The following is a 13,435-nucleotide window of genomic DNA, read 5'->3' as shown; positions in this document are numbered from 1 at the left end:
AAACAACTGAGGCAGAGAGAATTTATCATCCTTGCATAGGATCATACAGGCAGTAAAGGGCACAGCTAGGATTCAATCTCCGAAGCAGGATCTCTTGAACTACCATGAAGACTACTGAAGCTTTAGCTAAAGTGAACTAATAAAAGGACAATTCTAGGAGCTGTTTCCTCAACCACAGTATTGACATAAGCTATTCTCTTTTCATGTAGTTTTTTCATTTAAAACCATGGTGCCATTGAAGAAAATCAATTAGCATTAAAATGGTTAACAAAAGTCCTAGTATAAATGAAAACATCCTCTATCTATCTTGCTCATTGTATCAGATTTCTAACAAACAGTTCCATTTTCTCAGGCCTCTCAGTTCATTTACGTATCAGTCAGTGTTTGCATACAGCGGTTTGTTCTAATGTTAGCTAAGCTTTAAATATTCCTTCAAAGCTACTCTTTGTAATCATGCTTGGCTCCATTTCATAGCATAACCATGAGTGCTGAGAGTGTAGGGTAAGAGTCCTTTTCTCTGTCAGTGATTTCAGCTGTCAACCTCTAAAACAGTGACACAGGGAATCTGTTATTAAAGCTGTTTTCGTCAAAGCATGGGCTCTTCAGGAGGGAATAAGAAGTCTACAACAGTTAACAAACATTTCAGTCTCTTGAGCACTTTATTTGTTATAAATACAAGTCAATACCACAAGATGGCACCGTCTTACTTTTCAACATCTACAATTACAAACATTGATCTTCATAAAATGGTTTCAGCTTTTTCATGTGTTGTTTTAGATATTATTGAAACCTTATAAAAGCAAGACTTGCTACAAACAGGATCGGCATTCGATATATATTAAATGAGGTCAGATAATTAAATTCAAAAAAAGAATTTATAAATATTCAATAAGAAAATTGAAATTACAAAAGCAGCGTTTTTCATCATTAAACTGAATTACAACTGTGTATGGTTAATGCTATATCTACATGGCTAAGTTTTTGTTAAAATACACAGTTTTAGTAATGAAATAATTAATTTACCTCTTTCTCCAATATAACCACCTATTACTTCATTTGTACACCCTAACATTCAATACACATTTCATTCAAAACCACCTGGCTTTCATCTAGTCCAGGAATTACACCCATTCCATTTGTTTTCAATAGATGCAACCCATGAAGTACCATCATCCCCCTGGCTACAAAACAAAATACAATTTGTAAAGGTAGAAACTCAGAGAATTTCTGAAATGGTAACCCATTCTCTCTATGTTCATGAAAATAGGCAATCCAATTTGAAAGTCTTTGAACCGATGTAAGCTCTAGAAAACTCAGTGTTGAAGTATGGGAAGAATAAGGATTTGCACTAACATAGTGCGTAACAATGCAGTGTCAGGCGACTCATCATTTACAGTAAATGCCTTGATTGGACTTTCCTCCAGATTGTCATCATGCTGCTAAGGATAAAGTTTATACTCAAGTCTGTGGGAATTCCATCATATTTTCTTCTTCCCATTTCCAAGCAGGAAGAGAAGGGTTTTCAGGTCCCTTGGGAAAATCAAAGAATTAAACACACCCACAAACAACTTGAAAGCAAAATGGCAGACAGAATAATCCTTGACTCCATGTCCAAATGAAGTTGAGGCAATATAGCTTTCACAATATTTGTATCCTGCCTCGTATAACGCATCAGGAGATTCCTCAAAAAACTGAGAATTCTGAGAGCTACAAAAGAGAAAGCAGTTAAGGCAGTTGATGTCTACATTTGGATTTCTTTTTCAGGTTACATGTCTAAGTCTCCATCGTAGGCTAAGGTCAGAGGCTTCTGTTGGGGAGGTGTGCTTTGATGTGGTTTTGGCTTCTTGCTGTAAAGGGAAAAGAATTCCTGAGATAAAGAAAGTTCACAGAGCTCTGTTTCACCTGCCAAACAAAATTGTGAGGTACAGAAATTCAAGTGGTTAGACAAAAGATTGATTTCTCTGGACTGGTGGGTTCCTTTTTGGAATATTGGTGTACTTTGACCCTTAAACCAGGAGAAGCCTTTGGTTTTTTTTTTTTTTTTTTTTTTTTCAAAATCTTAAAAATGGTTTAGTGGAAGCAATGAATTTGGTAAAGGCTACTTTCCTTTGTTTATATGCAGTAATGCGAACATCTGTTGCTCACTAATTCCTAACCTACTGCGTCCTCCGCAGCACAGATGGTTAACGTTGTAAGTAGCGAGGACAGCCAGACTCCCACGCCCTACTCTGCTCTTGTTTTCAAGTAAACACGCTTCTGCTCTGGCCTGAATCCTGACATCTAGCTGCCAAGTCACCAGAGCCTGTCAGGAAAATTTCACTGATTCTGCACCAGGCAAAGCTCTTCTCCCCTGGTCTCTGTTCTCCTTGTGGTGAACAACGTGGCCAGATCAGGGAGGGCTGCCATTCCTTCTCACAGAGAGAGAAGCTGAAGTTGAGTTACATTCCCAAGTCACAAGGTGATGCCCCAGATCTGGGCAAAACACGCTGCATTACGCTCTTTGATTCTCAGTAGGCGTGAATCGCAATTGATGAGCATTTATAGATTGAATTCTACCTCACAGTGCCCTACCTCCCACTGCTCTGTCTCCCTTCCCTCCTCAGTGCCTTGGCTTTGCTCTGACTTCACAGCCCAGCTCTCTTCGGGCTGTCCTCACCAGCAGGGGAGCCTTCTCACTCACTGTCTCCGAATTTCTGTACTATTTATTTTACAGCAGCATCTGTGATTAATTGGATGCATACTAAGTGCCAAGCCCTGTGCTGAGGATTTACAGAGGGTATCTCAATAAATCCCAGGACAGCACTGAGAGGGAGGCATTAGGATTATTGCTACTTGACAGAGAAGGACTAGAGAGGTTATTTCCCTTCCCTCAAGTCACTGAGTGAGTGGCACAGCCTGGAATCTAAGTGCATCTAAAACACACAGGACAAATGCTTTTAACCCTTCAGTGCATCCTCTCTCCATGCAATTCATTAATTAGGCACATGGTGGAAACAACTTTTTTGTCTGTATGTATTAATTTTTATACTTCGAGTGAATGTAAATTAAAAACAAACATTTCAATGTGTACAACTGACTGGCATTTCGAACACTGTGTTACAGTGTTGCATAACCATCACCCTAAAGGGAAACTGGTCCCACTAAGCAGTCTCTCCCCTTTCTCTACTCTGTCCCTGGCAACCACATATCAACTTTCTGCCTCTGTAAATTTGCCTATTCTGGATATTTCATATGGAATCATACTATATGTGTGGCCCTTTGTGTCTGGCGTCTTTCACTTAATGGTTAAATTAGAGAATTGTTTGATATGTGACTTTTACCACAAAAGAAAAAGATGTTTGATAACATGGTTGTAGGGAGAATCTCCTAGTTTAAAATACTCAAGTTCTAATTCAGGAGAAAATTTTTTTTTGGATGTTTGAAGCAATTTATAGATGCTAAAGAGGTAAATTACAAATGATTTTTTAAAAACCTACTACAAGAAACCAGAGATCCTACTGTGTCCCTACCCGGCACCCAGCGTGTAGCAGGTGCTCGGTGTATGATGAGCTGGGCACTGGCTGCAGGCAAACACCTGCCTCTCAGCAGAGGGGAAGTAGGTAGAAATATGCTTTAAATTCTCTGCAGAGGCGTCCTCGGCCTATGATTTCCCATTTCCCAGGTCCGTTCCGCTTCTCAAGAGCAGTTACTGCATAATTATCTGAATAACATTCAACTTTGTCTATATTAACATATATGCATATTCCAGTGTCTCTAGTCATATTGCCAGGCTCCTTATCAGTTATCTATTTTATATATAGTAGTGTGTATATGCCAATCCCAATCTCCCAATTTATCCCCCTCTCTTTCCCCCCTGGTAACCATAAGCTTGTTTTCTATGTTTGTGACTCCATTTCTGTTTTTTGTAAATAAGTTCATTTGTAAGCTTGTTCTCTACATTTGTGACTGACTCTATTTCTGTTTTGTAAATAAGTTTATTTGTACCATTTTTTAGATTCTACATATGAGCGATATCATATGATATTTGTCTTTCTCTGTCATACTGAGCAAAGTAAATCAGACAATCTCTAGGTCCAACCATTTGCTGCAAATGGCATTATTTGTTCTATTTGGCATTTTCTAAGGGCTGTTTGGCAGAGAAATGGGAAAGCTGAGTCCTGGGGCGTGGGGAGGAGGCATAGAGATGGTTGGATCTTTATAGAGACAATAATATTTGGTTACCAAAGGGAATGAGGGGATGAGAGATAAATTAGGAGTTTGGGATTAATATATACACACTACTCTATATGAAATAGGTAAACAACGAGGACCTACTGCATAGCACAGGTAACTCTCTTCAGTATCTTGTAATAACCTATAATGGAAAAGAATCTGAAAAAGAACTGGTGTGAGTGTATAACTGAATCACTTTGTTATACACTTGAAACTAATACAACATTGTAAACTAAGTACACGTCAATAAAAAAATAAAATTCAAAAAAAAGAGACAATAATAAACTTGGCCAGCCTCTAGGACTGTGCCTGGAAAATTCTGCTCAAATATGACACAGATTTATATACCAGCTTCTAGGTATGGAATTATTATGAACATTGTGTTCACCTCTAGGAATAGAAAAAAAAAGAGAAAGGGGGCTCCTAGTATATAGGTCTTGGATTTTTGTGGCTCGCTCGTGGTGTGTGTGTTGGGATGGCTGTGATGAAGGCTTCATTTCATATGCATCTTTTTATACTGTGTAAGCTCTCAATTGACAGATACTAAAGTCACATCTATGAATGTGTGAGATCTGAGAACTTTTAGAGAGTTTAAAAGTTAGCAACCACTGAATAAGGTGGTGATTTTGCTGGGGAGCTGTGGCTGGTTAAAAAGAGCCCTAAGAGGAAGAGGTGAGTGGGAGGCTGCCCTCTGCAAAGCCAGCAAATAGGAGACTTGTCCTTCGAAGAAGTCCCTGCTCCCTTTCCTTTCTCCCTCCCTGGTATTTATTAGGAAACTCATTTAGGAATCATTTTTTAAGTCACTTTCTTTCCTCAACTCTGGTATCGGGGAAGGTGTGACCACCTCACTCACACTAAAATCAGGAGCCACAAATGCCTGGCCCATGGGCCGCCGCCACCCCAGGGCATCCTGTACCCACGGTGGACGTCTCCCATCCATCACATTATTGTTTACTGCTGAGCCCAGGAATAGCCTCATAACTCTTCCTAACGGAGCACTCTTGACAGCCACCATCACTTTCAGAGTTGGCCCAAGGGAGAAAACCAGTATGCAACCCAGGCTGTAAGAGATCATTGATGGACACGTTTTAAAGTCACCTCTTCCATGACCATTTGCGTTTTAGCAAAGGATAGACCCATTAACCCAGAAAAGTGAGCTCACTGTAAACGGGCAGGCAAGTGCTGGCACTTCTCAGCACTCTTGAAGTCAAGCCACAGGGACCCATCCCCAGACCAGAAGACATTAAGAGGCAGCTACTCAGGAGGGCCGAGCCTCGGAAGTGGCGACACCACCTTCAAACTTTCAAATTTGAGAGCCCCTTTCCTGCGTTGTGCTGAGCAAGGTAGAATAGCTGCAGTTCTCCGAGTAATTTCCAGGCACTATGTCTAGATTACCTACAAGCTCACCCAGTGGTCGTCCCCACTAAATTACCTCATGAGTCTTTATTGCCAGGGGAGCTGGGCATCAGTAGTATTATTTCAAAAACTCCAAATGCTAATGGCAGACGTGCAAATGGTCATATCTGAACGAAGCAGTCCTTGAGAAGACTATTTTTCTCTGTTTTCTCAAAAACATGTCCAGGTGTTATCATAAATTGCTTTCATCTAAAGTGTACACCTAACAACTGGCATATTTATTAGAGCAGCTCTCTTGTCCTAAGCTTTTTATTTTGCGGGAGAAAATATAAAATCTCCAAAACTGTCATCCTCTAACTCTTCTGCAAGCTATTTAATAGAAATAGATGGTGTGAAAATACCTATTTGGATTCTTTAGGCAGCTCCAATGTTTTGATATCAATAGGTCTGTACCCAGGTCTGTAGCTTACTTTACTTGGGAAATGAAGAGCCCCTAAAAAATGTGAAAGGTAGACACTACCTCTAGTCTAAAGAGTTTTTAGGATTACTCAAGGGAAAGAAATTACAGAGATTGGAAAGTCCAGTGGAAAGAGTATACATTTGGGGGTTAAGACAAACCTGGAGTTGATTTCACCAGGCTGATGTCCTTATGTAAGTAATTCAACTTTTCCGAGGATTACTTACTCTGCCTTTAAAATGAAGGTGATATTAGCAACACCTCACTGGATTATTATGAAGACTGAATAAGGCAATCTACGCAAAGCACTTTGTTTGATGTATGAATATTAGATTTTTTTCCTGGCGGCCCCGGGTGTGATCCCTGGTCAGGGAGCTTGATCCTACATGCCGCAACTAAGATCCGGCACAGCTAAATAAATAGGCCTTGCAACACACCAGGGTATAGGGAAACAGTAGAAAATGAAGTTGAAAGAGTTGTTTGGGCTCAAATAGTGGAAGACTTTAATTGACTGGTAAAGCAGCCAGAACATGACTTTCATTTTGCTGTCAATGGGTGTCTGTCTGAGGAGGAAAGGGGCTGATCACTTGGCTAAGTTTTAGGAAGATTAATCTGGCTACAGACTGCTGAAGGGAGCATTTGTAAAGAATCCAAATATGGAAGTAACTGTGCTACTTCCAAACAGGGGATTATTAAGGCTGGGCATTAAGGATGAAAAAAATAGGTATGAGAAATACTGTACATAAATATAATTTGGTCACTAAAAAGAAGTAAGGGGCAATTCCATTGATCTTTTATAATAAAAATTTTCCAGAAAATTATGTTTGTCATCAGAATTCAGTGAGATACCTAATTAATCCCCAGCACCTAGAGTTATACAGAAAGGGCCACAATAAATATTTATTGTTGAAGGAATGGGTTAAGGGTAACACAATTTTAAGTTGAAGGAAATGGAGAAATGTAAAAGGGTGAAATTTATGACTGTTAATAAATTTTAATTTTTAATCTTTAGGGAAGAAGGAACCATAGAATCTGGAATTGGGGATGTGGCTATGAAGTAGTACACATCCAAGCTTTCACAGACTAATAGACTAGCTGATTATCTTACACTGTATTGGGCCATTGCTTTGAGAGCAGTGTCTCATCTGTCAACCCTTTATGTTCTTTGTTGCAATTTAAGACCTTTTCCTTCCTCTAATCTTTTTTAGTGGTGAATGCTTCCTATTACTCTCAACCTCATATAAGGCTTTCCACTTCACATTTGTTCATTAAGACAGGACCTAGACAATACTCACAAAACTTACCAATTCAAACATAATTGGTCACATCATTTGATTTTAGGGTAAATGACTAACTGAAGGTGTTCCTTTTTACTACAACACTGTGGAAATATTAATTGGATAGAAATCCAACTTCTAGAAATTCAATTTCAATCACTATAGGCGGCAGAAAAAATGAAAGTCACTTTATTTTCTTCACTAACTAACTTTCACTGACCAAGAGCAAAGATTTAAAAACCTGTGTAACCTTGGAAGTACAAGCTAGAAATACAAAGACTGGATTTGAATTGAGATTAAAACTTGGGTGAAAATTCTCAAGGAAACAGTTTGAGACAGATGATGAATATAAATATCTTGAATTAGAGAAAAAAAGTAACACTTTGATCTCATGAAAATTAAAAAAAAATCCTTTGAAAATTCTTAGGAAGCTAATAAAATATTCTCAACACACTTGAAAACATTCACTGTATTTTACTTCTGTCTGGTTTCAAGACCAGCTCATCAAACAAAATATATTCTATACAATAAGCTAATCATCATTTTCTGAGAATAACATTTTTAGGAACTAGTCACTTACAAATTGGGGTTCCTGGAATGGACAGTCAGTTAAATTTTCTCTCATGGCTGGTCAATGTAGATAAACAGCTGGCTCTACTATTCAAAATGTACTAATAGGTTGTTTGAACCAACTGGTCAATATAACATAAATGGTCAAAATAGGTCAGTTTGAGAAGAAAATTTAAGAACTAGAATTATCTAGAGTGATGGCTCTCAGCCTTGCCTGGATATTAGAATTACCTGGGGCACTTTTAATTATTCCTGCATGTGGTCAAGTTGTTCGGATACTTAAATCAGATTCCCTGGGGCTAGAAATATCAGAAAGGGAATGTAAAAATACAATACCTTTTAAAATCGCACCCCCAAAATAAAATACTTAGGAATAAACCTGACCAAGGAGGTGAAAGACTTACATGCTGAGAACTATAAAACATTAATAAAGGAAATTGACGATGATTCCAAGAAATGGAAAGATGATATCCCATGCTCTTGGGTGGGAAGAATTAATATTGTTAAAATGGCCATACTACCTAAAACAATATACAGATTTAATGTGATCCCTATCAAATTACCCATGACATTTTTCACAGAACTAGAATAATCCTAAAATTCATATGGAACCGTAGAAGACCCAGAATTGCCAAAGCAATTCTGAAGAAAAGGAACAAAGCAGGAGGCATAACCCTCCCAGACTTCACACAATACTACAAAGCTACAGTAATCGAAACAGCATGGTATTGGCACAAAAACAGACATATGGATCAATGGAACAGAATAGAGAGCCCAGAAATAAACCCACACACCTACGGTCAATTAATCTTCAACAAAGGAGGCAAGAATATACAATAGGAAAAAGACAGTCTCTTCAGCAAATGGTGTTGGGAAAGTTGGACAGCTGCCTATAAATCAATGAAGTTAGTTAGAACATGCTCTCTCACCATACACAAAAATAAACTCAAAATGGCTTAAGACTTAAACGTAAGACATGACACCATAAAACTACTAGAAGAGAGCATAGGCAAAACATTCTCTGACATAAATCGTACCAATGTTTTCTTAGGACAGCCTCCCAATGCAATAGAAATAAATAAACAAATGGGATCTAATCGAACTTACAAGCTTTTGCACAGCAAAGGAAACCATAAACAAAAGGAAAACACAACCTATGGAATGCGAGAAAATATTTGCAAATGATGCAACCAACAAGGGCTTAATTTCCAAAATATACAAACAGCTCATACAGCTCAACAACAAAAAAACAAACACCCCAATCAAAAAAAGGGCAGAAGACCTAAATAGACATTTCTCTAAAGAAGATGTACAGATGGCCAATAGGCACATGAAAAGATGCTCAACATTGCTAATTATTGGAGAAATGCAAATTGAAACTACAGTGAGGTACCACCTCACACCAGTCAGGAGTGCCATCATTAAAAACTCTACAAATAACAAATGTTGGAGAGAGTGTGGGGAAAAGGGAGCCCTCTTACACTCTTGGTGGGAATGTAAGTTGGTGCAGCCACTATGGAAAACAGTATGGAAAACTCTTTCTCAGAAAACTAAAAATAGAATTACCATATGATACAGCAATCCCACTCCTGGGCATATATCCAGACAAAATTCTAATTCAAAAAGATACATGCACCCCTATGTTCACAGCAGCACTATTCATAGTAGCCAAGACAGGGAAACAACCTAAATGTCCATCGACAGAGGAATGGATAAAGAAGATGTGGTACATATATACAGTGGAATACTACTCAGTCACAAAAGAGAATGAAATAATGCCATTTGCAGCAACATAGATGGACCTAGAGATTATCATACTAAGTGAAGTAAGTCAGAAAGAGAAAGACAAATACCATATGCTATCTCTTATATGTGGAATCTAAAATATGATGCAAATTAACCTATCTATGAAACAGAAACAGACTCATGGACATATAGAACAGCCTTGTGGTTGCCAAGGGGGAGGGGGTTGGGCTGAGCAGATGTGAGCTTTTATATACAGAATGGATAAACAAGGTCCTACTGTATAGCACAGAGAACTATATTCAATATCCTGTGATAAACCATAATGGAAAAGAATATAAAAAAGAATATATGTATGTGTAACTGAATCACTTTTCTGTAAAGCAAAATTAACACAACACTGTAAATCAACTATACTTCAATAAGCAAAATTAAAAAAAAAAATCTCTGGGACTAGGATTCAACTATCAGTCCCCAAGAGGTGCCAGGAAATGCCAGTGTGCCATCAAAGCTAAAAAGTACTGATCTAAATCAATATTCTAAAATGGGAAAGCCCTGACTAATGACTTGCCTCTTATACCTTCTGATAGTATTTGAAAACCAAATAAAAGAATGTTATTTCAAACAAGGACAATAAAGATAATGATTTCCCATTTCAACTATTCACCAATTCTACTGTTGATGATTATTTGTGAGTTCAAGGGTCCTGTTATAATGGCCAATGATCTTATCATAAGTTTTCTTTTAGTATAACATGCCACCCATGAAAATATGGAATATTAACTTTTTACTAGTTAGTACTTACCAAACAAGGTAGGAAGTAAATACTAGGAAAATCATGATAAGAAAACCACCACCTGAAACGCCATAAACCCAGATTTTCACTCGGCCATCTGTTTAAAATAGAAAATAACAAGTTTAGCAACAAAAGCTTTATTTCTTATCTAAATTAGTGTATTATTTATTTCTCAGTTGAATTCTGAGATTTGCGTTAAGTTAGAAGCATAGGTGGAAATACCCACATATGACAGCTATCAAATGTCAAAAAAAAAAGATGAAAGTATAAAATGTAAGATAGTCTATCATTTTTTTCACAATACCAAACAAAGACCAGAAATCAGTACTTTGTAAAATCTAACAACTGGCAGGATATTTTGAACTTTTTTTCATTTGTTTATACTTATAATACAAAAGTATTACAAAACATATACATATGTGTACAAGTATATATTATTTTGGACTTATCTGCTGGAGTTAAAAAAATAGAACCAAACAGTCTGATCTATTTTGTGATTTTTACTGTGTGAGGTATACCCTGACTGTATGTATGGTGTGCGTGTGTGTGTATAAATTTGAGTTGTTTCTGGAAATCTCATGGTTTTTGCTCTGTATACATGAGCACACAGTTAACTAAACTTAGAATTGCATTGATAGTAGCAATGCCTTAGCATCTCAAAGGAAATATGTTCCTTTCTGAAAGATATACACACAAAAGGTTCATTATACTACGTGAATGTAATTAACTGTGGGTCCAAAAAACATATCAACATCTTATGCTAAAGACTTTCGTGGGATGAAAAACAATCAAAATCGATTGTAAACAACACTTGTTTGGAAGAAAATCACAATTACTTTCAATTGTATTATGACTACCTATTACAATTTTTGCTTACAAGGCACTTTCAAGCCTCAATCAGGTTTTAGAATGAGATTTCAATCTAGTAATGATATATTTCTATAAAACTTTTAACAAAGCTTTGATTCTTACCTCTTTGAAACACTAATGATGAAATCCCCTATTCTGAATATTTTACATTGGCAATAAGAAAAAAAATCTTTCCTGAGTGAGAATGCATCTGTCATCTTATTACCCCTAAACCTCATAGAGCTGAAGTATTGGAAGATAGTGTTTTTCACTCCCTAGTACAGAGGTATGTGGTCCATGACCTTTAAGCCATGTTACTTAAGAAGAATCAATCAATATAGATTTTTATAACAGCATAATGGATAGGATCAACGTTCAAACTATTAAAAAAAGATAATGTAGTGAAAAGTCAGTCTTCCTGCCACCCTCTCTGAGCTCCCTACCCAGCCACTACCACGGTAACCAATTTGCTTGCAAACCATCTCATAGTTTTCTCTGCACATGCAAGCAAATGAGTACAAACACAAAATACCTGCACTTTTTAAAAAAGACACAAATGGTGCGTATCACTCACTTTGGTACTTCTTTTCTATGTCACAATATATATTGGAAATATTTCCATGCTAGTTCATAAAGACAGGTCTATCTCATTCTTTTTAATACCTCTATGAGACATATTGTACAGTTGTATCTATTTTTGTTTTTCTGTTATTCTACTTATAGACATTTAGGTTATTTCCACTCATTTGCTATGTAATAAGCAGTCATATAATGAATATCATTTACATACTTCTCTTAGTATACGTGTGTATATTTGTATGATGAATTCCTAGGAGGAAAATTTTAGGCCAAAATGTATGATAGATTTTTGCCCAACTGCCCTCCTGAGAGGCTGCTCAAGTTTACAATCTCATCATGAGAACCTAATGAAAGTTATTAACTCTCCCCAGACTAAATATATATTTTACATATATACTTATATACATACCTATGTATGCAATAGTGTATATATGAATATACATATATGTGTGTATATGTGTCTTTGTGTGTGTATCCGTGTATATATATATATACACACACACATATGCACATACACGTATACTCACATATGTGCTATTGATGCTTTAGTTAGACCTCCAAAGGTTAAGGACTTCAAGTGTGGATTTGAAAACTCATTTCCCTGGAACTTCACCCTAATTCTCTTCCTGAAATAGGGTCTACGAGCAGTGGGTGAGCCTAGCTACATTTCATATCACTCTTCCCTCAAATTTAAGTCTATTGCTATAAATTAGCTAAATGTCACTAAACGTCACAAAATGAATAAGATATTTTTGAATACCTATGGCATGCCCAGACATACACGGGAATCAAAACTTGAGTAAGATATTGTGGTCATCCTTAAAAGTTAGTTAAGGAGTGTACATCTTGTTTCTTCCTCTAGATGTGTAGGGTCCTTTGTGCCTGGGCTCTGGTTTTGCTTCATTTAAGCATGTCATCAAGGCACTTTGGTATGGCCAACGCCTAGGGTCTGGGAGGAAAGTTCCCAAGGTATATTTTGGCTGAGCTTTGTGTGTCTCTTCCCTCTCAATGCTCCCTTTCCTCAGTCATTCACAGCATTTTGTTTTCTAGAAGAGGTATGTACATTAGGCACAGAGAACTTTGCTTTCATTTTCTGCCCACTTCACAGAGTGGGAAGTAGAGACCAGTGCTTTCTAAAGAACTTATTGGCCTGCCTTTCAAACCTTCCTGTCACTTACTGGTGGTGTGTCCTTGGTCAAATTAGTTTGCCAATTTCAGCATCCTAATCACTAAAATGGGAATAATGGCATCTCATTATGTGCAAGAACGTGATGAGTCATGCACCACAACCAGCATGGAACCACAGGGTACACAGAAAGCATCTAACATTTTGTTCATTCTTGTCCTTAATACCCACTAATTTTTGAGTCCTGCAGGCCTGACAATGTGCTAATACTCATGACAATCGTGCAGGGCAGGTGCCTCTAGATTGATTGGTAGATGAGGAAACAGTTCCAGAGAGGTGAAGAAATTACAGTCAGTCAGAAAATCGGTACCTTCTGAGCTATGATGCCAGTAAGGTCTGTTGGCCTCTGAATTTGATGCTCTTTACTATTTCACTGGTGTTTCTCAAACCAGATAGGGTCCCTGGACATT

At 37.5% G+C, this 13,435-nt stretch overlaps 1 protein-coding gene across 4 annotated transcripts in view; it reads right to left on the bottom strand.

The window, feature by feature from the left end:
* Positions 1 to 640: 640 nt before the first annotated feature.
* THSD7B (thrombospondin type 1 domain containing 7B) overlaps positions 641 to 13,435 on the bottom strand; it is a 1,195,438-nt gene continuing 1,182,643 nt past the window's right edge. For all 4 annotated transcript variants that reach the window (XM_082464904.1, XM_082464907.1, XM_082464905.1 and 1 more), the window contains 2 exons: positions 10,421 to 10,508; positions 641 to 1,847 (listed from right to left, as the gene is read on the bottom strand). In XM_082464904.1, the coding sequence (XP_082321030.1) occupies positions 1,766 to 1,847; positions 10,421 to 10,508 (170 nt within the window). In that variant the 3' untranslated portion in view covers positions 641 to 1,765. The remainder of the gene's footprint in view (positions 1,848 to 10,420; positions 10,509 to 13,435) is intronic.

The sequence above is a fragment of the Balaenoptera physalus genome (assembly GCF_965194825.1).
Source record: "Balaenoptera physalus genome assembly, chromosome: 6".
In the NCBI taxonomy this organism is placed as follows: domain Eukaryota; kingdom Metazoa; phylum Chordata; class Mammalia; order Artiodactyla; family Balaenopteridae; genus Balaenoptera; species Balaenoptera physalus.
This window is presented reverse-complemented; position numbering and strand designations above follow the sequence as displayed.